This window comes from Botryllus schlosseri, chromosome 6, assembly GCF_051294905.1.
Source record: "Botryllus schlosseri isolate E-star chromosome 6, Bs_hap1, whole genome shotgun sequence".
Lineage (NCBI taxonomy): Eukaryota > Metazoa > Chordata > Ascidiacea > Stolidobranchia > Styelidae > Botryllus > Botryllus schlosseri.
The window spans coordinates 5,550,372-5,577,054 of record NC_137241.1 but is presented as its reverse complement, the minus strand read 5'-3'; the positions used below and the strand labels follow the sequence as shown (position 1 = coordinate 5,577,054).

The following is a 26,683-nucleotide window of genomic DNA, read 5'->3' as shown; positions in this document are numbered from 1 at the left end:
ACCGACCGAGATTACTACAAAGTCATCACTCTTTTGATTCTGTCATAATTGAGTCGGTGAACAGATTTCATCACATTCTGCGTTACTATCGACTTAGTCGGGCGTGTCTTGGAGCCAACTGCCGGATTGAAAATTCTACCCATCGAGTTCGTGATCGTCTCCTTCTCCTTTTTAATCGTGTACGGCTCGTTCGAATGCGATGGATACGGGTCAAAGGTCCCGGCTTTCGCTCCTCCGATCCTTCGCGCTGGCGTGCTTGGCTTGAAGGGTTTCACGTCTGGCAATTTGTTAGGAGATTTAGGAGGGGCAGGCGGCGTGTCTGATTTATATGGATTCCGGTCGAAAAACGCTTGCGGGTGCATGTTAAGTTTGAACGCAGGTCCTTGAAGTTTGGCTTTGTGGGTTTCTATATCCTTCTTCCGCATTTCCTTGATAAGATCGTAAGCTTCCGAGGCGTGTTCTTGATATTTACCAAGCGTTACACCGACGTATCCGTAACCAGTACCCCTTTTCGTGGGATTAGTTACAAAGTTTTTTCCCGGGGGAACATAATCTTTTGGATTACGCGATACGGGGCTGAACGCGTTGGTCGGCCCGGCGAACGTACCGTAATGATTCCCAAGCCCGGACGGACGCTTGGTGCTGGAATTTGGTAAGAATGCTTTCCCCAAGTTTTTAGAAGACTCTTGAACGCGCTGTTGTCGTAGTAGTTTTACGCGGTCAGAGTACGCCTCTTTTTCCATAATTCTTTTAAATTGATTATCAAAATACCCGGCTTGGAGTGCGCATCGTGTTTTGGTCCCTCCTGGTATTATTTGTTTCCCTTTATACGCGGACTCATTGAATGGCTTACCGGTCGACTTGGAATACCGATCGCCGATGGTGGTATATCCGACCTCGCTGAAGAGGCCGATGCGCTCCATATCCGACTTGGCGCCATTCATATCGCCGACAGTTGCTTACAGTCGATGTTACTGAATTCGTCAGCTCGAAGTTAGGAATAAACGCAGCGGAACGCCACTTATCATTATCCCGCGAGTTCGTGTGTGCTACTTTTTGGAAACAATCCATCGGCTCGTTTTTGGGGCATTATGACGTAAAAGAACCTATAAGATCTCACCAATCCAGCCCATTTGATATCCCCACATAAGCGGCTATACGTGGCATGTAAAATGTATGTATGGGTTAGTGCGGTTTTTAAACAAACCGCAATCGCTCAATTAGCTCAAACGAAATACCAATCTCACTTTCAAGCTATTTTTGCCCAATTACGCCGTGCCGAACCCCCATAGACAATTATATTTAAACATATATGTCATGCATATATAATATACGACAATACATATAAAGCAGTGCACAGACTAAATTGCGCGAAGCGCGTAGGAAAATTTCAAGATACTTAAAATCTGCCTCAAAAACTCTGCCCTATCTTGATTTATGAAATGATTTTGGATCATCTTCGAGCTTTTTCTATTTTGAAATCTTCTGTTTTACTTTTTGCGACGAACAATGGTTACAAAATCTCGATTGCGTAAAATCATTCGGTGTGTCGTGAAAAATCATCTCGCGTGCCACTTTTGGCACGCGTGCCAAGGGTTCGCCGATTCCTGTATAAAGTCTTCACTGCTACAATTTCAAATCAGTACTGCTCGTCTGCGTATCATCATGTCGTCGTTCCGGAACGCTGAATGGATGAGCGTAGGAAACAGTGCCGGGAGAATAAGTACTTGCATCGGGTCCTCGCTGCTGTGGCAGCCGAAAAGGAAATGCGGAGTTTTCCCGAGCGTTTTGAAGATGACTAGCCGTACTGACTTGTTGCTGCTCTGGAAGGCGGAAAGGAAATACAACGTTTCCCCGAGCATCATACAGATAACCAATTCCGTCGAGTTGTTGCTGCCCATGGGGTTGGGACATAAATGCCGGGTAGTTAGTCATTGGAATCTGATGCTGGTTTCTAAATTGTGAATCCTGCTGGTACATTGCAGTAGGTGGGTGGGACACGGAATAATTCGTCATCGTAGTCGGTTGTTTGTTCGTGTGAATCGAATATTGCGTTGAGTTCTGTTACAAAGATTGTTTCGACATCATAAATATACGCATAAGCTCTCCCTAAGCTGTTTCCTATAGCTCGGGTTGCATTTAAAACAAAAATCAATTTAAAAGAAACATGTTTTAAACAAGGCCCTAATTTAAAATATGTTTTTTATTGTTTTTAGTTGTGTTTTTTTAAGCCATGACGTCACGAATATTCAATTGTGACGTCAGTGGATTGACATTGACAATTGAAAATATAGGGTAAATATAGCTCCTTTGACGAAATATCTTTACTATTAATGTTGAACCGACTATTTTGAGGGTTCCAACCTTCCCATATCGATATACGTCGGCTATATCGGGTGGTAATTGTCCGTAGGCTCATACAACATGTTTTTTGGCAAGTATTTACCCAATTATGGCATAATTTTACAACTTGAATTTTTTATTTTCAAAAGGCCTTCGTTTAAAACACTGTTGAAAATATGTGTTTCAAAACAACGTTTGTTTTAAATGCAACCCCATCTATCAAACCAGTTTATTGAGTTGATGATATATTATTCGTTGTAGATTTTATGAGTAATTCGATATTAGTCTCAACTCAAGCGACTGGGGTAGACCTACGTTTAGGCTAATATTTCTCAATATACAGTCGAATTCACTTAATTCGGACACTTTGGTTTCGGTCACTTTTTGCCGTATTGTTCAGAAAATCAATTGTTTGTTTCATGGCCATGCGTAAAGGCGGACAACAGATTAAAATAATGTACCGTAATAAATGAATTGCAGCTGCACGGCACTGCAGTTATCAGCACTAATCGCTTTTTCAATACAAGCTTCAGACACAAATCCTCATGACTGAACAGTGAACACCGTCCGTTGAGCGCCGGTACGGTACGCCTGCTCAACGTATAGGGTTACCATACGTCCTCCTTCAGGAGGATTTGTCCTCCTTTTTCGGGTTTTTAAACACACAAGAGATACAGGCTACGATCAGTGTAGTTGTATTGTACAGTATTGCAATACCAAAGGACTGGATAAATACTGCATACTGTATAAATACAATATATAATCCATAAATGGGGTCTAAAATTGTAGTCTATTAATCACCAAAGGACTAAATAAATACTGTATACCGTATAAATACATTATTTAATCCACACATAGGGTTTAAAATTGCAGTAATTTATCATATACGGTATACTAAGCCAGGCAAAAGGTATTTTCACATGATAAAAGTATACCACAAAACAACGGGAATTAGAAGCTTCTAGCTGGGCAGAGAATCATTTGTCGAAGAGCTGACAATAACGCGCGCACAAAAAAAGCCGAAGTGATGACCTGCGTTGTCCAAGGGACCGCGCAGTGAGCTGGTGAGTGCGCACGGACTCGCGAAAAATTAAAGGGAACATTGACACGGTATGGGCCCTCATATGAGTTGATTGTCTGCTATACGATTTGAGTTAATGATGTGAGGGCTTCTGATTCCTTCTTCCAATTATCTCTCAAACTTTATATCGGAAATCGCATAAAGATAAACTCACTTGTTCAAATAATCTTCCACAACCGGCTTTGCAACAATAGGCGGAATAAGTTATGGCGATTACCAATTCACAGAACGACGTGAAGGCGATCACTCCGTGCAAAATTGCAACAGTCTGTAAATCGATCATTGTCGTACGATATGTTGGGTGTAAGTATAGAATCAATGTAGAAAGTTAAATATCGCCTTACTGTGGAATTGTTGTAGTAATAATAATACGGATTTTGTGAGGCAAATTCAGCTGTCAGAAAGCCTTCGACTCCCACCACAGACATTGCAATCAGAGCGGCAATAATTGAAAGTATAAGTCCAGCAATCACCTGTTATAATATCGCTGGAAATAAGATCGTGTAAACATTCCAAGAATTGTCGCTATAAGGCCTGCCATAAAAAGAAAAACAATCATTATAGGCCAATGTAGGGAGCATAGTTGTAATTTGCAGCTTAACCGTTATTTCCAATTAATGTTAATTAACCTCGGGCTTTTACTGGACTCGAACATGTCCTTGAAGAGACATCAATCGCTATAAACAGCCTTAGAGACTACATGACGCGCTGGGTCCTTCTGATACTCTTTAAATCCGTATTCCAATCGAAGTTGCAATATGGCATCCTTTGCTGTGGGGCTGTCAGTGTTAGCGTTCTCAAGCCACTGCAAAAACTACAACATTAGGTCCTTCGAATTATAGCCAGGGCCCCAAGAGAGCCAAGTTGCACGGCCAACAAATCACTGCTCAAAAGATTCGGTGTCCTAAACATAAAGGATATGCGTAAACTAGAAATTACCAAGTTTATGTGTCAGTTCCATTGTGGTCACTGCCCCGAAAATTTCAATGACTTCTGTAACTCGGAATAAAAAGCGCATTAAATACAGTAACATCCGCACATCCTCGTCCAACTATCATATGGTCGACAGGAAAGATCATTCTCTATCAAATATGCCGGTGTCGGACCTGATTTGAGGAACAGCTCGCTGGCTATCCGACAGTCATCGAGCATGTCCACATTCAAGTCGAAATACCAAGCGATTTTTATTGAATATTGTCAGCCCTTAAGTTCACCAGACCATGACCTGAGATATCGATCTCGCCTTCCGTCACGTGGCACCTCATTTTGTAGCTCGTCTTTTTGTTCTTTTAACTTTTCGTTCAGTATGCATGCCTTCTCTTCATAACCAAGAGACTCGTTTCGACACCTTCCTATCTTTTCATTGTATCGCATTCTTGTAGTGTTTTGAATTGATGAAGATTCTTAATAAACTGAAACTGAAACCATAAGTAAGTAAACTCCACCTCTTGTGCACAGTACTATATAATCCTCCATGATGCAAGTGTTGGTTTTCCTATCCCAAATGTTGGAATTACCGTGTCATATTGGACAATGTCAAGCTTCGGTATATTCAATGCGGAAATCTTTTCATCTTCGCACTTTCTTCTCAGTATCAGAGTTTTAATAATTTCGTCAATTCAAGACATGACAAAGATTGCGATACGATGAAATATGACGGAGTCGAAACGACTGGGAGTAGTCTTTTAGTCGAACACCGACCTTGACCTAGCCCTAAAGGGCCTAGATCTAGGACTTAAAATGAAAAGCTATAGAATTGAGGTGGTATGTCATGCCAGTCTTGCCAACGTTGGTAGCTGTATGTTAACAGCTGTCGATCAAAATTTCGTTGCTGGATTCAGCGAGCAAGCAAGCTCTATCTTCTACGAAATGACAACATCATTATCCCCACTCGACTGCCCGACTGCGGATCAGACCGGCTCGGTGCAGGGACGAGGAAATTGTATCACGCCTACAGTTTCTTATTTCATGATTGCGACGTCGTCTCGCACACCACATATATGAGGCCACCAGGTGCTCCGTTACACATATTATAAAGTATTCTCATTGTGGTAAACAATGTACAGAACGTATAGAGTCCATGTTAGACCCCAAAGGCCCAAAACGTTATTTCACTAGTTTCGAGTCATTGCATCAGTACGAAGATGTAATAAGGCTCTCCCAGAAATAGCACATCGTTATGTGTTTTCACAGTGCTTTGATCTATAAAGTATGTAGATTACAGGGTAGCTGAGATGTGATACAAAATTTGAATACAGCTTTCAAAAGTAGGCCTATACGTTATAAGTACTAACTCGGGCGATTTTTTTTGACATGTCAAAATTTGTCAAAATTTTGGCAAAATTGTAGCGTTAGGTCAAAATTTGTCAAAATTGTTTACAAAGTCAAAATTTTTTCGACGTCTGCATTTCGTTTGTATCGTAGATTTTGCACTGTCGGTGAACTTATCATTTGATATTTTACAGCTTGTAGCCTACTTTAGGCCTACCGTTGTAAACGGCCAATTGTCTGTTGTGAATCATAAACGGTCAAAAAAACAACAAATAGGTAGACATGGTGTTATGGTTAACGTACCGCAATATCCTAACTGAAGAAAGACTTCTTGAGCATTGCATCATTCTTATATTAAGAAGCGCATGATGAAAAATTGTGATGTAGACAACATTGTCAGAATGAAGCAACACGGTGTGTCACCAGCAGTGTACGCACAACTTGAGTGTTATCAGCCGACAACTGCTGCTGCTGAACGTTCTTTCTCCATTCTTGGCAAGCTTCTTAGTAAGGACATACACCTTCTACCCAAGAATGTAGCAAAGTATCTTTCGTTGTACTACAAGAAATTCTAATTGTTTCTACCATAATACGTATTGTAATTACTGGAATTCTTCATAGGGTCAGATTTCGTTAAAATACTACTTTTTTCCAAGAAAAAAATTGTCTGTTTCTAAGCCAAAAACTTTTTTCAGGCCAAACTACTTTGTTTGGACAGCCAGTTCGGACTAGAAATGAAGATAAGTGGTACAATTTCAACATTATGTGGGAAAACACCTAATTTGCATACGTTCGGTGAAAATTTGGTCAAAATTCAGTTTGTTTAGGTAAAAAAAAGTCAAAATTTTCCTTTTTAGGTAAAAAAAATCGCCCTAGTAACCAAATGGCGAATTATGACTCACGAATATCGTGTTGATAAATATCGTTTTGAATAGTAATAATGCCGAAGTATTACGCACTAAGGTCGGATTGGTGAATTGTTCTGAATTGAACTCTGCTTTATTTTATTTACCTCTTGCCGGTAAATCTGAATAAAATGAACCTCGCTCTGACTACGCCAGGAGTGGGCAAACTACGGCCCGCAACCCCGTTTAGTGCGGGTCGCGAAAGCCTCAAGAAACGTTGTAAAATATTGATAAAATGCGCAATAAAAACAAGTTACTGTGGGTACTTGTATAAACGTTTTCCTAATATATTTCAACATGGTAATGATAAGCTATTAAGTATTATTTTTATTTCATTGATGGCGCGATAGCCCGATCTCGTGGCCCATGCATTTAGGAAGGTTTCAATTGCTAAACATCACAGAAAGTGAAACGTAAATGACTAAATTTGGACACCGAGTGTGACTTTAGATTGGAAACACCCCAAATTTATTACTTTTAGTACTGTACCTAGAAAAACCGATTCGGGAGTGTGTTAGATAGATTCGTTCTTCTTCCACCCTTGGACTACGCCAACGCCAGTGGTCATAACAGCGAATGTCTTCAAGTCACACGAAAAATTTAAGGAACCTATCCCTTGTCTCAAAAATTAAACATTACACATAACTCCTTACGCTGCATCTGCTGGGTTTCGCTCCACTCAGTATGCCCACGCTCCCGGCGATTATAAACTGCAAAATATCAATGTATCAAAATTATAATAAACGCACAATATATCATGCTGTCATACCCATATTCCTCCCCAGATACCGGATCCAATTGTAGAGATTTGGATAACGGCGACCGCTATTCCCAATCCTAAGCTGACCACTCCAAGGACGACTTGAGTGATCTTAAAATACCAATGTCAAATGAACATACTGATGTATCGATGGAGTTGTATAAAGATAAGATTTAATCGGCTTCGTGGACTGTAATCAATTATACTTACTCCTAGACCTTTGAACTTGGACTGATAATTGGCTTGATCATCGGAAATTGTTGGGGTTGGTACTGCTGCATTTGGCAAGGATGCCACGACGTGACCTTGAGGCACTGCTGCGATATGGGCAGGTGAGACCGTATTCCTTGCGGCTGCAGGAGATGTTGACGCCATATTACCTGATCAGAAGTAACCGATCAATTGTAATTGAATATACTACAGAACTGGTCAAAATTAAACCAATTATAATTCGCAACTTCCATAGTTCCAACTTCTATCTGTATAATGGAAAATAAAATGCAACGTCCCTCGAACAGTTCTACAATAATTGTGTCTCTAAGAAACTGCTACGCCAAATGAGAAAAAATAAACCGTCACCAAAATCTATGTTCAATGGATGTTTGCAGACCATACTCGTATTTATGTGGCGTCACGTTCTCATTCATGTATTTTTTCATTGCGACGAGAGTTTTATACTTGTATTTGCATACTACTGGATGCACCGCTTTGATCGACGGCATATTTACGTTGTTTGGAAAATACAACTACTTTTGTTTAACCGTCTTCAGCATATAGCTTCAACAAGGGACATTTTGTAACTCAATATAGTTTCTTCGTATGGTATGAGACGATTTATTGTTTACGCTCCCATGCAATCGCTCCATTATCTGGATACAGCGGACTGGATGAGATGCTTTATAGCTCATGAATCGACATACGTCTATTAAAATATAGCGAGATAGGCCGAATATACAATTTTAAAGCAATTGTGAGTGGGTGGGGCCTTATAGTCGCTATTGTTCCATTTCTTTCAACGATTTCAGGTAGGCTATGTGATCGAGTGATATTTGACATTTTATGTATGCGTAAAGGTTTTACAGAATATATGCCATTATATTACAAATATTGAAATTACTATACGCTGATCCACGGCACTTTAACATGCCATCGCGATTTCACAAGTCGGAATAGAACCCAGTCAGAATACAAATCTGAAAAGGTCTAAATGGCAGCCAATTTTAAGTTCCTGAATAATATAATTGAAATTTTAGATTCAAACGAAATCTTTTATGCAATGTATATTTCACCGTTTTCACTGCCAAGAAGATGGCTCAGATATTAAAAGCTCAGTGCCCCTTTACGAAAAAATTAAATACAATAAAGTTTTCAAAATCAGTACTGGATGAAGGTCATCAGAAGTCGATGGCCACACCTCATCGACACAACATTGTGTTTATCATCGAGCTTCTGAAAATTAAAGCAGACTTGTGCATTGTCAGAAAGTCGGGTTTACTTCCTGGCAACAGTGTTCCAGGCGGACAAAAGCAGGGATTCTTAAACTGGTTTCCATGAACTCATTTGGACTCCGCGGACTTATTTTTAGGGGTCCATCATGAAAGATCAATAAAGTCTTGGTGATTTTTTCGATCCTAATAAACAATTTTCATGTCATTGATAATAGCATATTGTCAAGTAAAATAGAAATTGATGGAACGATTTATAGTTTGTCCTTTGAATAGCTTCTTGGAGGTACAGAACTCCAGTATACAATTGAATAGTGTATTCAATTATTCATATTGAAATAATGAACCCAAATATTTTCGACTGACACTCGTCAGGGGTAATCGTGAGCAACTAGTAGAGAATTGGAAAGAATATTGTAGGCCTATATCAACAATCGCATCTCAAAAAATGACGTCACCTGCATGAAATTTCGAATAAGAGAGCGTACTATTTTTAGATTGTACAATGTACACGAACTCATTTAGGCCTACGTCACCTTCCAAATTGCTGTTTTTGCTTCCACTGTATTTTAGCACTGTAAAAACTATATCAGTTGTAGTGTTAAATCTAATTAAGACTTTGACTGCCAACAATCCTAGATTTAGGATTTTATACAACCCCCAAAAGTCCCAGTGATCCTATATTTAGGATATTTTTCAAATGCGTACAGTGGTTTTAACTCCGGATTACGGCTGTAATCGAGCCTACTCAATAGACTTGTTGCTATTAACAAGCATTTTCGTTGCCGGAAATATGTTTTAAGATCACTACTGTATACCACCTTGTTCTGGTTTGACCACTAGGTGACTTTTCATCAAATGAGCAGCAAAAAAACTGCAATATTTTTATAATTCCTTGATATTGAAAAAAAATGGTCATCAGATGCACAAGATTAACACACAAGTTATTGCGGCATCTCCGATTCTTTTCGGATTTGCAACTAGTCGACAATTCATTGTTTGCTGTCATTTGCTGGTAATTTCCTTCGCAGCTAAAGTGCTAACTTATCATCGCATCTCAGGAAATGTTAAAGAGAAGAAAGTACAGAAAAGAATCTATATGAATTTACTTTTCACATTGATGTTAGAGCGACTACCGTACATATATGTTAACGTTCAATTGACTGGAGCTAGTACTAAATGTATTTTGCCCAGGGTTTTACTGACTCCAGTCTCTATTTTTGGGTGACTCGACTTGACTCGAGTGTCATTTTCTTAAAATGGATTTGAGTCACATTTTTATAAATTCGAACTGTATACCCGATTAATTGCACAATGCACATGATTCGAGACATTCTATATGACTTGATTCTAGTCATGCATTTTTATTGCCTTTTTCGGGTTTCTGATATTTTCTTATACAGATTTGAATTTCTGGGATAAACATGTTGCATGACAAATTTCAGGGATGCGTACGGCATGAGCATGACCATTGCGCACTGAACAACTTTTTTCCAGCCATCGCCTGTTTCGGAGTTTTTCACTGTCTGACACCACGCACAGGGATAGGTAGCCTTCTGCAGCAAGGAAGTGAAGTACCTGGCCCCGGCTGGGCTAAGTCGGGTTTGGGAAGGAAAGAAAGGACGTAGTTTATTTTTGTCCTTGGTGTTTTTTTGCGGCATATACACCGACTCATGGTACACATAGCGCTACACACGCTGTGCATATGCATACCATGAGTGCATGATGTGCATATATGCCACTGGACAAGGAAGTGCAGATATAGCCTTTCCGACTTTCTAAGTCGGGCGCCAAGCAGGGAAGTCATGGATACCAGTGTTACTAACCAGGTCTTCGGTCTGACCCGGCCGGAGATCGAACCCACGACCTACCGATCAAGAAGCCGGACGCTTCACCAGTACGCTATCTTGGGCTTGATTGCTGAAACGATTTCGGGCTTCAAGGAGTCGAATGAGCGATTGAGTGGTCGACTATTGAACGATGCAAATATTGCACTATTTTTCTTGCTTAAATCAGATTGTCATCACAACCTTCTAGCTTCGAGAGTACCCGATATAGGTTTGAGACCAATGCACACAATGGGGCATTTCCACTTCATTTTGAACACTAGGGGCGATAAAGATAACTCGACCCAAAACTGTTTTGTTGCTATATGCTTTACTATGGGACTGGACTAAACTTGCACCTAATTTCGTCTCTTGAAGTACAACGAGGATGGTTCATTTTCATATTGTACACTGCATTAATCATCTCCAAACCTATACCTAAGAATGATTACCATTTTGCACGAGGTAAAATAATAGAACTGCAAATTTCCCGTTCACTGCCACAGCCACTTTAAAGGTCAACTGCATCTTCAAAATGACTTCACCTTATTTCGTACATTATGTGGTTAGGAATATGAATAAAATAATGAAAATTGAAATTACCTGATAGTTTTCAAGTAATTTGAATTACAAATCGAAATTCCGGAAAACGGAAACGAAATCACCCAGCCGTGAAATGACGTCAAGTAGTTGACACAACAAAAGTCCTTGTTATTTCTGTTGGCTGTTAGGTGGGATTATTGCTTAGATTTGCTGTGGATTTGGGTCTTTGAGTGGGATCATGAAAGCTGTGAAGGAGATAATTCATAGAGTCAGATGTTATGTCGCGTATGGTTGGTCCAATACGCAATATGCCGTACCTACAATGCATTGAAATCGCTGCCAAAACCCATCCATATACCGACAGGCGACCGGACGCCATTAAGACCAAAAGTGCGGACTTATAGACAACCAAAGGCAGAGTCATTTTCAAATGCGAATCACTAACAAGTATCTTGCTTCAATGAAGTATCCGAGATACGCAACACGCAAGAAAACTGACTACTGAACACGGGCAACTCTTGCCGACGTACTGCAGTAGTGCCGTTCATATTTTATTTCCACGCACCAGTGAAATTGTGGTAATGTCAGAGGAACGCACTTCTAAAGCTATACAAAGTGTCCGAAATCGGTAAGTGAAAATGTACTGTGTCAGCTATAGTTTTGTAAGAGTGTAACTAACCGCTTATAGTAGTATTGATTGTGGTATGGTAGTCATCGAAGTATTATTATTGTTTACACTCACGTGCATGTGCAAATAACTGAAATATGTATGCCTTGAAAAACTTGTAAGTAGAAGTGTACATAGTCTGAAATAAAAACACTTGAAAATCAATTAAGAAAAAAAGATCTATAAATGCATTAGTTACTATAAAGGGAGTTCATAACCTGCTGACTTCATGATGTATAATGGTTATATATCGCTGACCTCCTATTAATGGAAGAGTTGCTATTACTTTTGAAAATACACTTCTTTTTGTGTACGGTACATGTGCGGTCATGTAATCATATTAGTTACTTTAGTTATTGAATGAGGAGTGTCAGATATCTGTGACTGAGCCTATCAATATTGACCGCTCAGTAAAAGATGAAAACTTATCACTATCATCATAATAGTCGTAAAGTTAGGTAGGATGCAGCTGGCAATCCTTCATTTTTATGATACTTCCGAACAGCATTTGATATAGGTCTACTACCTTCGATTCGACTTTGTTATAAAACTCAGTGATATTTTTACTCCTGCTCTAGATTCATGCAATGATGAAGTTGACGCATTCATTAAAGCAAGACCAGAAACGGCCGAAGCGACCAAGTCTATTGTGATGATTCATCCTCATTCGACAAACGGCATCGTCAAAATTAGTTGAAAGAAGCTATTGCTGGACACAAAACTCTATATTTCTCTCCCTGACACAGTAGTACTGTTGATGGATTGGCTATGTTGCATTTATTATTTTCAATACAACTATTCCTTCACGAAGCATTGTAAAATTGAAATCCTTTGAAAGTACTGGATTTGATCGGATGCGCAGACAGGATTTTTCGTTGGCTTTTGTTGCAGAATCCCAGTGGCCAGCCAACAAAATTTCCGTGTACAGTTTTTCTCAGCTTCCTGAAAAGCGTAATTGTTGTGTTACTGACGGGTAATTATTTGGCACCCGACTCAACATTTCATGTGAATGAGACTCATTCGCTCATGCATCAAACTGGATGTTATAATTATATGACAATATTCCTGTTGATATCTATAGCGAGACAATCTCCAATACATACTCTTGATTGAAATCCTGATAATGCTGTGATGCACTAATAATTCATTCGTTGCTCGAGGGACCTGTTTGCAGCACTTCAACTCTCCCCTGATAGTTTGCATAAGTTGGCAACCTCCATCCTCTCAACTGTAATTGATAATACCAAGATTAATAACTGAAGGAGGTTCTCCACCACATTACACATACCGGTGTATTTCATTTGGTCTAGACAAGCGGCTTAAGCTGAACATTGTGAACAAGCTAGGCTGATCATACTATATATCACTAACATCCTTAGGTTATAGTCATCAATAATCATACTCAAACGACCCCTCGTTTTCGGAGCAGCAAGAAGTTCCACTGATATGGGATCGAGCACATCAACACTTGAAACGTGTCCTCGTTTCAACATTACTTTCGTAACTGAGAGGAAAAAGCATACTTACATTCGACATCTGAATACTCGGACTCGCCTGGTGAATCCATTACAAGCGAAACCTCCGCCATAACTAACTAAAATAAGCGCCCTGCTACTGCAAGACCGCCAACCAGTGTTGCCACTCTAGGTTCCCGAAAAAACACAAGATTATGTCGTGAAAAAACACTAGATTGGCGAAAAAAACACTAGATTAGTAAATTGCAGGAAAAATTTGCCCTTGCCAAGTAATCATGATGACCATAAGGTACAAATCTACAGGTAAGAAGTGTTCCACTCATGAATTCAATACATATGAATGATATACTGCATGATTATTCAACGAAAATTAATGAAACGAATTCAACAGCGCAAAAAAAATCAAATTTGTCGCTTTCGAATTGTGCGGCATCATAAAAATCATCTTTCGATTGTACACCATGTATCAGACATAAATAAATATCTTTTGTGGGGCATCTTGCTCGCTACCGCACATCTTCAAAAAACAATGGGGAGGCTTCCATATGCAGCATACTTCAATTCCACGAATGCAGTGGAATGTGGCAATGCCAAGAGATTTGTCATGAGCTCTCCCAGTAAATGGAATTTTGATTCACCGAATCCATTGTACACAGATTTCAATTTTTGCAAAAATTCTGTGTGAGGGCATTGACTGATAAACTGCAGCTCATTTTGCGATCTTGCCACAGTTCAAGTTCATCATATAATATCACAGCTAGGGAAATTGCGCATAGCTAGAGGAATTATTGATTTTACTATTGTTGTTCTTCTTCTTACTATTCTTCGGCCTGCTTACATTTTTCAATATTTATTAATGACGCGAGACTCGAATTGAACAATGCTCAAAGGGGCACTGCGCTCTAAAAATGATGTGGTCTCAAATTGAAGATAAAAACGAACAAAAATTTTTTGGCCGTTGCCATTTTCTTCAGAACGCCACCGTGATGAAGCTGCAATTTATTGAAATTTCTACAGGACCAGCTGCCGCGGCTGCTTAACCCGTTACATGGCACTATATTTCTACCGTCGCACTTGCTCGACGCGATTGGGCAGTCACGCAGAGAACGAATTTTAGATAGTTGTCAGCCGATGTTTTGAAGGAAATGTGTATAACTTTCGTTCTCTGCGTGACTGCCTTATCGTGTCGAGCAAGTGCGACGATGAAGACATCGTGCCAGGTAACGGGTTAAGCAGCCGCTGTAGCTGGTCTTGTAGAAATTTCAATAAAATGCAGCTCCATTACGGTGGTGTTCTGAAGGAAATGGCCGCGGCCAAAAATTATTGTTCGTTTTTATTTTCAATTTGAGACCACATCATTTTTAGAGCGCAGTGCCCCTTTAATTAGCACTCCATCAATGCAGCTGGCGGGATGATCCACGGGAATCCCGAAAGATCGTAATGCTGCAGCATGAATTATATTTTTATTGCAATTTTGTTCAATAAAACTGTCTGTCTGCCTCGGCAAATGTAAATCTTGCCTGAATCTGCAGACTGAGTTCAACAGAGCGAAATCGCTCTACATTTTTTCAGAGACTTTCGCTCATAAGTACGGATTCACAGCGCACCCTGTTACGTAATAATTGCGTGTTACTGCACCACCACATAGAATTGTTGAAAACAAACACAGCCAGAGGTACCAAATCGCCTCATTAGTGATAAATTTAGCGTATAATTAAGTCGTCTAACGTTAGAATATTCATCATTCGCATAATTGCAGAAAAACACTAGATTAGCAAAATTTGGCGAAAAAAAACACTAGAACACTAGGACGACCGAAAAAACACTAGATCTAGTGTTAAAACACTAGGAGTGGCACCACTGCCGCCAACCCTATAGCATACATATGCAGCGACCAGAAGAGATGTCAACTACATGACGTCACAATGAACATTCCGCTTTTTCTGTAAACATACCAATATTGGGACTTTCGGTCCAAATTACGGCAATTTCCGATTAGTTTGAAATACGGAAAGTCGGCCATTTCGGTATGAAAAAAAATTCTGAACATGATTCCGCAAAGTTGTCTATGAAGATGCAGTTGACCTTTAAAAACATCAAATTATTTAATAAAACGTAACAACAAAACCAGGAGATTGATAACGAAACGAAACAACAAAACAATGGGAGACATTCATACACTTGGGGGCGCCAAAACCTCGTCCTAGTGATCCATTGCTTACATTGGATACCGAAAGAAACGTCGTCTTGATTTGTTGTCTTTTGACATCCCTAGCGTAGCTGGTTGGAAGTCAAGTGCCCCTACACGGTAAAGGATGACCTAATAACATCTTGAAAGTATTTTCCATATTTGATGATTGCTGCAGATGGCTATTATCTGAAGAAAAATCACAGATGGTATGCCCAAGTACAAGGCCAAATGACTTGCGCTTGTATGAAACTATATGTTGTTTTACGCATACATTTCGTAATGTGCACATGGAAAATATAGAGTTTGACCCATAATTTGTTCCTAAATTTAGGATTCTGAAGTTGCAAAAGTTCTACGAAATGTATTGGCGTCCTTTTTAAGTGGTCAAGATTGTGTCACCGCAAGACGAAAAACTGAAAACTGCTGAATGCAATGTAGCTTTGAATACGATTTTTTTGAGCAAAACCGTTCATGCCGTCGTGGTGATTATTGTTATTTCCAAATTCCATGATTCTTTCTGTTGATTACGTAGTCTACCTATACATTGGGAGTTTTTATGTATCTCGTTTAGTAAATGAAAACAAAACTTGCTTCTAGACTCTAGGTAGTGATATGTTTTCTGTTCAGTCATCAAATCCAGTACAGTGATATTCCGGTTTATTATGGCGGCATCAATATTGAAGTGGGAGCAAGAAAATTCATGCAACACTAATAGTAATCAATCATTATCACTAACCAAGTCTGCTTCAGCAAGCACAAAATAATAAAAGCATCAAATGCTGTTATGTAGGACTATATCAAAGTATGTCTTTCCTAAATTTAAAATTCATAAAGCAGATAAAGACTATTTCATTTTTCAAATGCAAGAGATTGTAAGGCAAGACATTTTGAATGATTTTGAATGTCCTTGCATAACCAATAACCCTTTCAAGGTGTACATGTATTGAGGAGATGGAGTAATCCTCTACCCGCTGTTCCTGAGAGAGCTGAGTCATGCCTTTCATCAAAGTAGGGGTGTTGATTTTCACATCGAATGGTGCAAACAAACCTTGCAGTAGGTATCCTTTATCAGCCATGATACTGTCGCCCTTTTCAAACATTGCTCTGGCTTCGGCCAGCAAATCAGATTGCTCAATAATGCTGCGGTCACTAACGGATCCATAATAGCAGTCACTTATGAAGGAGACAGCACCCGTGGGTGCATTACCAATTAATACTTCCATGGTATTTCCATTCTTTCAAGTGGAGAATGTAACAGACTGTGCAGTGTGCATGGATATCAGATGGCTTCTCAATTGGGATTTCTGTAGAGTCAAAAATTATCTCGTTGGTGGATATAGTTTTTTAAATCATCTGGCATGGGATCCAATATCACTTGTTTTGAAGGCGAAATTAGTAATTTTGATAATAAACAGTACATATGCTTGATCCAAGCAAGCATTAATGATGCGGGAAGCTGTTGATTCTGGGACAATACCAAGCAGTTGATGATCAAGAGCTTGATTAGTGTCAGAAAAACTTGCTCTTCATTTGAACACAACGTACAGGTGTACTCCAATAGATGAACATCGTACATTGCAATGTCCTTTAAAAGCAGAAACTGTTTGATGTCATCAAATCCAATAAAGTATCATGCACTGCTTTCTTATCATCCTTGATATTTTCTAAGCTGAAAGCTGGCATTAAAGCACCTAGTTGGCACTGGATGCCCATATTTTCCGAGTCTGTTTGAAATTTCTGGTCACTATGTGTTCCGGAATGAATTATTTCAGTAGGTTCTGGTGTAAAAGGGTTCGAATTGTTTGTCTTCCTGGCAGTTTTTAGTGGCGTTCTTTTATCATGCTGAAAGACTGATGGGACTGCCTCCTGTCTTTCAACTTTCATGTTCGGCTCATATAATCACTTGGAAGAAAATGACCATAGCAAGCAATTTCTCTGCCCAATGTCTCTGTCCAAAGCTGTTTCGTTTTGGAGTTTGATCTATTAATTGCTTCTATCCATTTCATCAGCTTCCCTTGTGACGTAGGAATCAAATGACCACCAATCCGACTCGTGCAACCAGGTACACAGCAATATCGTGTCATTTTATAATATAGATAGATTATAATACAGTCTATTAAAATGAAATATATATGTCACTCAGCTAATATTCAAACGTCACTCTCTGGAAATGAAATATCGGTACACGAAGTAACCTGACAATTCGTAAATTGCACTGAACTCAATCATCAGTCGTAAATATGTTCAAACTCCGTACATACAAGACATTAATTCTGTTACCCGAATCCAACAGGCAGTGGCTACTGGCTGACCTGGTTTCTAGCGAATATAGCTGTAAGTTTTGTTTGTTTACTACGGACGATAGGGCGTGGTGTTGGCGCCCCAAGTGGTTTGTGAATGTCTCCCAATGGGATTAAAGACATGGGATATACTTGAGAAAAATACAACACCAATCGGCAGGATGGAAGTTGTATGTCTATGGCAGATTTGATACAGTAGAAAGAATATAGACATAGACCTGCAGTATCTGTACTCTGTAGCAAAATCCCGTCCGAATCCTCTCCGAATCCGAATGGTGGTATGATGGCACGAGTTGTCCTGAAAGGTCGTATGGATCATTCCAATCCGATATGGAATAACGTGTCAATCTTGTTGTTTGTTTGTTTGTTATGTATTGTGGTTACATGAAAACTGTCTCTATCTCTCTTTCTCCTCCCTAATTTCGGATCCGTTGCCGTCGACATCCATGGTACCGTTGTTATCTTTGAAATTTCGCTGACATTACAGGCTTGCGTTTGCCTGAATGTTCTTCTTGTTATATAGACCACTGTGATTCTGCCAGAAAATGCTTACGTCATATTTCCGAAATCGCCGAGTCATTGTTGTCGGAATGATTCACTTGAGCTAAGATCAAATATTATAACCGGAAAAACAATTTCGCGACAGATTTGGAGTGCAAACGAACTGAAACACACGAGTTTTATCAATAAATGGCGCAAACGGTATGATCAATACAATATGTCATCGAAACTTGGAAGGAGTGCTTCATTTTACAACCGCCAGGTAGTACTTATGGCATCTAAATTTTCAGCCGTTACGTAATCTACGCAGGCGGACCTATTTCGATTCTCGCCTGTAGCCGAAGCATCAGAGGTTAATTTGTGTTCCTTCCCCCATGTTTGACTGTTTCTTACGGCGTCAAGACGCCCGAAGAAAGACTCCACAAAAGATTATATGTGATATCGAGCAGAAAAAAAAACAAATAATAACGTTTAACGAAGACAGCCTATCCCACACTGTTACATCGGTCAATTGGCTTTAGTCGTTGTTTGATTAAAATACCATAATAGGTAAATGCAACACCTTCTTGCCGGTTAACTACATCGCATTACACACTATGTGTCTTGAGCACATCAGAATATAAATGATTACGATTATTGCGATCAACGTCATGTTCGTGTTTGGTATAGGTCGACTGTAATGCCGCAATTTATAAGTTATTCAATAAACAATAAAAACAAAAAAATGCAATAGCGTTGCTTCTGCTTCGGACATTTTATATATTCGCAAAACTATTTCATCGTATGGTTTTACGTAGCCTACTTTTTGAAGATCAAAACGCACGATTTTCAAGTTTCAATCGACAATTAGGACACCCGAATTGTAACGGCGTGCCCTCTGCTTCGGATGTGTTACATATTGGGATAAGTATTAAATCATGATGTTAATGACAATATCAAAAAGTTGGGAAATTGCGTACTTTTTTATGATCAAAATGCATGATTTTGCGTTAAATGCGACTTTTCGTCCAATTCGATTTTTGGGCAGTTTCAATCGACAATTAGAACGCCCAAAATGTAACGGCGTGCCCTCTGCTTCGGATATGTTATATATTTCGATAAGTATTACATAATGATATTAACGATAATATCAAAAAGTTGAGAAATTGCGTACTTTTTCAAGATCAAAATGCACGATTTTGCGTCAAATACGACTTTTCGTCCAATTCGATTTTCGGTCTATTTCAATCAACGATTAGTACACCCAAAATGTAACGGCGTGCCCTCTGCTTCGGATATGGTATATATTTCGATAAGTATTACATCATAGTATTAACGATAATATCAAAAAGTTGAGAAATTGTGTACTTTTTGAGGATCAAAATGCACGATTTTGCGTCAAATACGACTTTTCGTCCAATTCGATTTTCGGTCTATTTTAATCAACGATTAGGACACCCTAAATGTAACGGCGTGCCTTCTGCTTCGGATATGTTATATATTTCGATAAGTATCACATCATGATATTAACGATATTATCAAAAAGTTGAGAAATTGCGTACTTTTTGAGGATCAAAATGCACGATTTTTCGTCAAATACGACTTTTCGTCCAATTCGATTTTCGGTCTATTTCAATCAACGATTAGGACACCCTAAATGTAACGGCGTGCCCTCTGCTTCGGATATGGTATATATCTGGATAGGTATTACATCATGATATTAACGATAATATCAAAAAGTTGAGAAATTGCGTACTTTTTCAAGATCAAAATGCACGATTTTGCGTCAATTACGACTTTTCGTACAATTCGATTTTCGGTCTATTTCAATCAACGATTAGGACACCCAAAATGTAACGGCGTGCCCTCTGCTGCTGATATATTATATATTGGGACAATTTCTCAACGGCTAAGCAAACCGAAATGTACAACGGATTTTCGAACAATTACCGACGGATAGTCAAGTCCAGGTACCGCAATATCACAATTGACAATAGAACCCAGGGATGCGTCGAGCAAAGCTTTGATTGGCTAAAAAATGTTATACTTGGGAAAGAAAGAGCAAATCGTTTGGATAGTTTCGATGTCAAATATAAACGTTCAATTTTGATTCAAGAAAAAAAATTCTTCGACGCACTTTATCGAAATGGATATTTGGCAACATTATTATACAAATTAAGTGATCAGTCCGTATCAAAGACTTCGAAAACAGTACAATCAAAGTTTAAACGAAAGAAGTCACGCGGTAAAGGATGCTATTCGAGCGATCGGATTAACATCATCAAGAGCACAATCAAATACGCCAATCAGCGTACAACAAAAGCTGTTGCCTTGAATTGCCTCGAAACGATAGATCTGACGAATCAATCATCCCCTCCGATCTCTTCGGACGCAATTTGGTACCATTTACATTGGATTTGCCACAAATAACAAAAGTGCCGTACCCTTCGTCTACTTTGGTCTTCCAAAAATGTGATGGTTTGGTAACGGCAATCTGGAAAAAGATGTCTAACTTTGATCGAATCGAGCAAATGTTTGACACTGCTGTGCAATATTTACGTGATTCATTTCTTCTGTGGCTCGATTTGAAATCTCTCATACCGCTTTCAATGTGTGAATCGATCGTAAGTTTTCACGAAATTGAGAAATCCCACCCTCTTGGCTGGCTGACGTCGGATGTTGTATACTGCTACATTAAAAGGTCGGCGTCCTTGGCCACGCAGCAAAATGAGTCGAAGGCTTTTGAATGCATTGATCCAGACAACACCAGAGAGATACTTCAGGGAAAAGGATTCAGATCTCCAAATCGTAGCTGCAGCTTATCTACAGTGAATGCTGCTTCAGGTGTTAAGTCCTGTGATTTCATGACGCGACTTTATCCATTAGTTTGGGAAAGGCATTTCTATCTGATTGTATTTGATTCACATGACAATTCTATTACATTATACGACTCCATTGACCACGTGAACGAAGGTCTTAACCGGGCTATTAATGAACATTTAATGCCCGAGCTGCAAAAATTAACCAAGTGCGAGGTCGTTTCTTTTTCACGAAAATGTCCGATTAAGCAGCCAGATCTTGAGAGCTGCGGCGTTTGCGTTTGCGTTGTCGCGGATCGGGTTTGTTTCGGACTCGATCAACCTTCTGAAGGTACCAATGTAATCAAATTGTTGACCATGTACCGAAAATGGATATGTTTTCAAGTCGTTAGTCAGTCACATTCTGTTCACCGCGATATTAGACACATCGCTGTCAATACGTTTTGCGCTAACACCTGCACCAAAGGTATGCCTAATATTGGGAATTCTTGTTGGTTCAATGCTACCACCCAATGCTTGGCATTATGTCTGAAAGGCCATATCGGTACAGCAATGAACTATGCCGAGTACGCATCCATAACCTCTGATTTCATGCAATTAATTATGCAATTGACTTTAGATAGCCGCAAACAGTGCATCGTATCTGACATTGAAAAATTGGTATCAGATATATGTTCAAAGTTTGGATGGGATTGTGGCACGCAGCAAGATGCCGGAGAGTTCATCACCAGAATTCTCGATACGGACTTGAGCGATGCGATGGAGCAGATGGGGGTTACTTCCAAATTTCGATTGATTCGCAAAGTCAATTGCAAGCGTTGCAATTTTCCCTCGAAATTCATAGAACATCGGCTATCCGTTGTTTTACATACATTTGAAGAAAACAGTGATATTTCTGACCTGATCACAAATTTTCCTCGTCAATGTGTTAATACTAACAGCAGATCCCTACAATGCCACGCTGATGTAGACGAACATGTCGTATTCGGAACCCTTCCCAACATGCTGGTGATAAATGTCAGTCGCGGAACTCCAGAGGGTAAAAACATCACCTCAGTCCAGATACCCGATTCAATGGATCTCGAAGTAGATGGATTGAAATCCCATTATATACTAAAAGGGAAAGTAATCCATCATGGTACGTCGTGTGCATCGGGCCACTATCTCGCATATACCGGAAATCATGATGGATTCTGCACAGTATTCGACGACAACGCATTACGTGTGGTAAATACTGATCGGCTAATAATTGACACGCAACAAAATGCTACAATTCTGATGTACGTAAAAACTGGTGAGACGATCAAGGACGCAAGATCAAAGCAAATTCCTCGTCGCCGCATACCGCCTAATTTGGGCACATGCACAGTTGTGGAGAAAAAGAACGATGTGCCGTATGTTCCACGGTATGGAAACTTTTTGATATTATCGTTAATATCATGATGTAATACCTATCCAGATATATACCATATCCGAAGCAGAGGGCACGCCGTTACATTTAGGGTGTCCTAATCGTTGATTGAAATAGACCGAAAATCGAATTGGACGAAAAGTCGTATTTGACGCAAAATCGTGCATTTTGATCTTGAAAAAGTACGCAATTTCTCAACTTTTTGATATCATCGTTAATATCATGATGTAATACTTATCGAAATATATAACATATCCGAAGCAGAGGGCACGCCGTTACATTTAGGGTGTCCTAATCGTTGATTGAAATAGACCGAAAATCGAATTGTACGAAAAGTCGTAATTGACGCAAAATCGTGCATTTTGATCTTGAAAAAGTACGCAATTTCTCAACTTTTTGATAATATCGTTAATACTATGATGTAATACTTATCGAAATATATAACATATCCGAAGCAGAGGGCACGCCGCTACATTTTGGGTGTTTTAATCGTTGATTTAAATAGACCGAAAATCGAATTGGACGAAAAGTCGTATTTGACGCAAAATCGTGCATTTTGATCTTGAAAAAGTACGCAATTTCTCAACTTTTTGATATTATCGTTAATATCATGATGTAATACCTATCCAGATATATACCATATCCGAAGCAGAGGGCACGCCGTTACATTTAGGGTGTCCTAATCGTTGATTGAAATAGACCGAAAATCGAATTGGACGAAAAGTCGTAATTGACGCAAAATCGTGCATTTTGATCTTGAAAAAGTACGCAATTTCTCAACTTTTTGATATTATCGTTAATATCATGATGTAATACCTATCCAGATATATACCATATCCGACGCAGAGGGCACGCCGTTACATTTAGGGTGTCCTAATCGTTGATTGAAATAGACCGAAAATCGAATTGGACGAAAAGTCGTATTTGACGCAAAATCGTGCATTTTGATCTTGAAAAAGTACGCAATTTCTCAACTTTTTGATATTATCGTTAATATCATGATGTAATACTTATCGAAATATATAACATATCCGAAGCAAAGGGCACGCCGTTACATTTAGGGTGTCCTAATCGTTGATTGAAATAGACCGAAAATCGAATTGGACGAAAAGTCGTATTTGACGCAAAATCGTGCATTTTGATCTTGAAAAAGTACGCAATTTCTCAACTTTTTGATATTATCGTTAATATCATGATGTAATAATTATCGAAATATATAACATATCCGAAGCAGAGGGCACGCCGTTACATTTAGGGTGTCCTAATCGTTGATTGAAATAGACCGAAAATCGAATTGGACGAAAAGTCTTATTTGACGCGAAATCGTGCATTTTGATCTTGAAAAAGTACGCAATTTCTCAACTTTTTGATATTATCGTTAATATCATGATGTAATACCTATCCAGATATATATCATATCCGAAGCAGAGGGCACGCCGTTACATTTAGGGTGTTCTAATCGTTGATTGAAATAGACCGAAAATCGAATTGGACGAAAAGTCGTATTTGACGCAAAATCGTGCATTTTGATCTTGAAAAAGTACGCAATTTCTCAACTTTTTGATATCATCGTTAATATCATGATGTAATACTTATCGAAATATATAACATATCCGAAGCAGAGGGCACGCCGTTACATTTAGGGTGTCCTAATCGTTGATTGAAATAGACCGAAAATCGAATTGTACGAAAAGTCGTAATTGACGCAAAATCGTGCATTTTGATCTTGAAAAAGTACGCAATTTCTCAACTTTTTGATATTATCGTTAATATCATGATGTAATACCTATCCAGATATATACCATATCCGAAGCAGAGGGCACGCCGTTACATTTAGGGTGTCCTAATCGTTGATTGAAATAGACCGAAAATCGAATTGGACGAAAAGTCGTATTTGACGCAAAATCGTGCATTTTGATCTTGAAAAAGTACGCAATTTCTCAACTTTTTGATATCATCGTTAATATCATGATGTAATACTTATCGAAATATATAACATATCCGAAGCAGAGGGCACGCCGTTACATTTAGGGTGTCCTAATCGTTGATTGAAATAGACCGAAAATCGAATTGTACGAAAAGTCGTAATTGACGCAAAATCGTGCATTTTGATCTTGAAAAAGTACGCAATTTCTCAACTTTTTGATAATATCGTTAATACTATGATGTAATACTTATCGAAATATATAACATATCCGAAGCAGAGGGCACGCCGCTACATTTTGGGTGTTTTAATCGTTGATTTAAATAGACCGAAAATCGAATTGGACGAAAAGTCGTATTTGACGCAAAATCGTGCATTTTGATCTTGAAAAAGTACGCAATTTCTCAACTTTTTGATATTATCGTTAATATCATGATGTAATACCTATCCAGATATATACCATATCCGAAGCAGAGGGCACGCCGTTACATTTAGGGTGTCCTAATCGTTGATTGAAATAGACCGAAAATCGAATTGGACGAAAAGTCGTATTTGACGCAAAATCGTGCATTTTGATCTTGAAAAAGTACGCAATTTCTCAACTTTTTGATATTATCGTTAATATCATGATGTAATACCTATCCAGATATATACCATATCCGACGCAGAGGGCACGCCGTTACATTTAGGGTGTCCTAATCGTTGATTGAAATAGACCGAAAATCGAATTGGACGAAAAGTCGTATTTGACGCAAAATCGTGCATTTTGATCTTGAAAAAGTACGCAATTTCTCAACTTTTTGATATTATCGTTAATATCATGATGTAATACTTATCGAAATATATAACATATCCGAAGCAAAGGGCACGCCGTTACATTTAGGGTGTCCTAATCGTTGATTGAAATAGACCGAAAATCGAATTGGACGAAAAGTCGTATTTGACGCAAAATCGTGCATTTTGATCTTGAAAAAGTACGCAATTTCTCAACTTTTTGATATTATCGTTAATATCATGATGTAATAATTATCGAAATATATAACATATCCGAAGCAGAGGGCACGCCGTTACATTTAGGGTGTTCTAATCGTTGATTGAAATAGACCGAAAATCGAATTGGACGAAAAGTCGTATTTGACGCAAAATCGTGCATTTTGATCTTGAAAAAGTACGCAATTTCTCAACTTTTTGATATTGTCATTAACATCATGATTTAATACTTATCCCAATATGTAACACATCCGAAGCAGAGGGCACGCCGTTACAATTCGGGTGTCCTAATTGTCGATTGAAACTTGAAAATCGTGCGTTTTGATCTTCAAAAAGTAGGCTACGTAAAACCATACGATGAAATAGTTTTGCGAATATATAAAATGTCCGAAGCAGAAGCAACGCTATTGCATTTTTTTGTTTTCATTGTTTATTGAATAACTTATAAATTGCGGCATTACAGTCGACCTATACCAAACACGAACATGACGTTGATCGCAATAATCGTAATCATTTATATTCTGATGTGCTCAAGACACATAGTGTGTAATGCGATGTAGTTAACCGGCAAGAAGGTGTTGCATTTACCTATTATGGTATTTTAATCAAACAACGACTAAAGCCAATTGACCGATGTAACAGTGTTGGATAGGCTGTCTTCGTTAAACGTTATTATTTGTTTTTTTTTCTGCTCGATATCACATATAATCTTTTGTGGAGTCTTTCTTCGGGCGTCTTGACGCCGTAAGAAACAGTCAAACATGGGGGAAGGAACACAAATTAACCTCTGATGCTTCGGCTACAGGCGAGAGTACTACCTGGCGGTTGTAAAATGAAGCACTCCTTCAAGTTTCGATTATATATTGTATTGATCATACCGTTTGCGCCATTTATTGATAAAACTCGTGTGTTTCAGTTCGTTTGCACCCCAAATTTGTCGCGAAATTGTTTTTCCGGTTATAATATTTGATTATAGCACAGGTGAATCATTTCGACAACAATGACTCAGGGATATCCGAAATATGACGTAAGCATTTTCTGGCAGAATCACAGTGGTTTATATAGATTTACGAAGAAACTTCTGAACTAGTGGTAGTGGTAGTGGTATTGGTTTAAGTAAGAGGGTCCGCAATGAGAAGTCTTTTATGATCGTGGTTTAAAAAAACTTTTTTTCGGCCGTAATGCTGGCCTTATTATTAGTCGTTAGTTAACGAATGTTTTGAACACCGTAACGGACTAGTGGGACGACTAC

The 26,683-nt window shown here is 38.9% G+C and overlaps 2 protein-coding genes, 1 long non-coding RNA gene and 1 pseudogene across 3 annotated transcripts in view; 2 read left to right on the top strand and 2 right to left on the bottom strand.

Moving 5' to 3' along the window:
• The window catches only part of LOC145440563 (profilin-4-like), a 230,990-nt gene that overhangs the window by 91,092 nt on the left and 113,215 nt on the right, over positions 1-26,683 (top strand). The window lies entirely within an intron of this gene.
• On the bottom strand, positions 12-1,087 carry LOC145440766 (cilia-and flagella-associated protein 96 pseudogene; annotated as a pseudogene).
• Positions 1,312-7,886, bottom strand: LOC145440765 (uncharacterized). The gene is made up of 6 exons (XM_080318510.1): positions 7,571-7,886; positions 7,370-7,471; positions 7,254-7,310; positions 3,769-3,897; positions 3,579-3,692; positions 1,312-2,061 (listed from the first exon to the last, which is right to left on the bottom strand). Exons 1-6 carry the CDS (start codon positions 7,733-7,735, stop codon positions 1,627-1,629), a joined length of 1,002 nt encoding a protein of 333 aa, XP_080174636.1. The 5' UTR covers positions 7,736-7,886; the 3' UTR covers positions 1,312-1,626.
• LOC145441010 (uncharacterized) lies at positions 11,144-12,681 on the top strand. The gene is made up of 2 exons (XR_013915689.1): positions 11,144-11,802; positions 12,420-12,681. It is a non-coding gene; the product is annotated as an uncharacterized LOC145441010 (long non-coding RNA).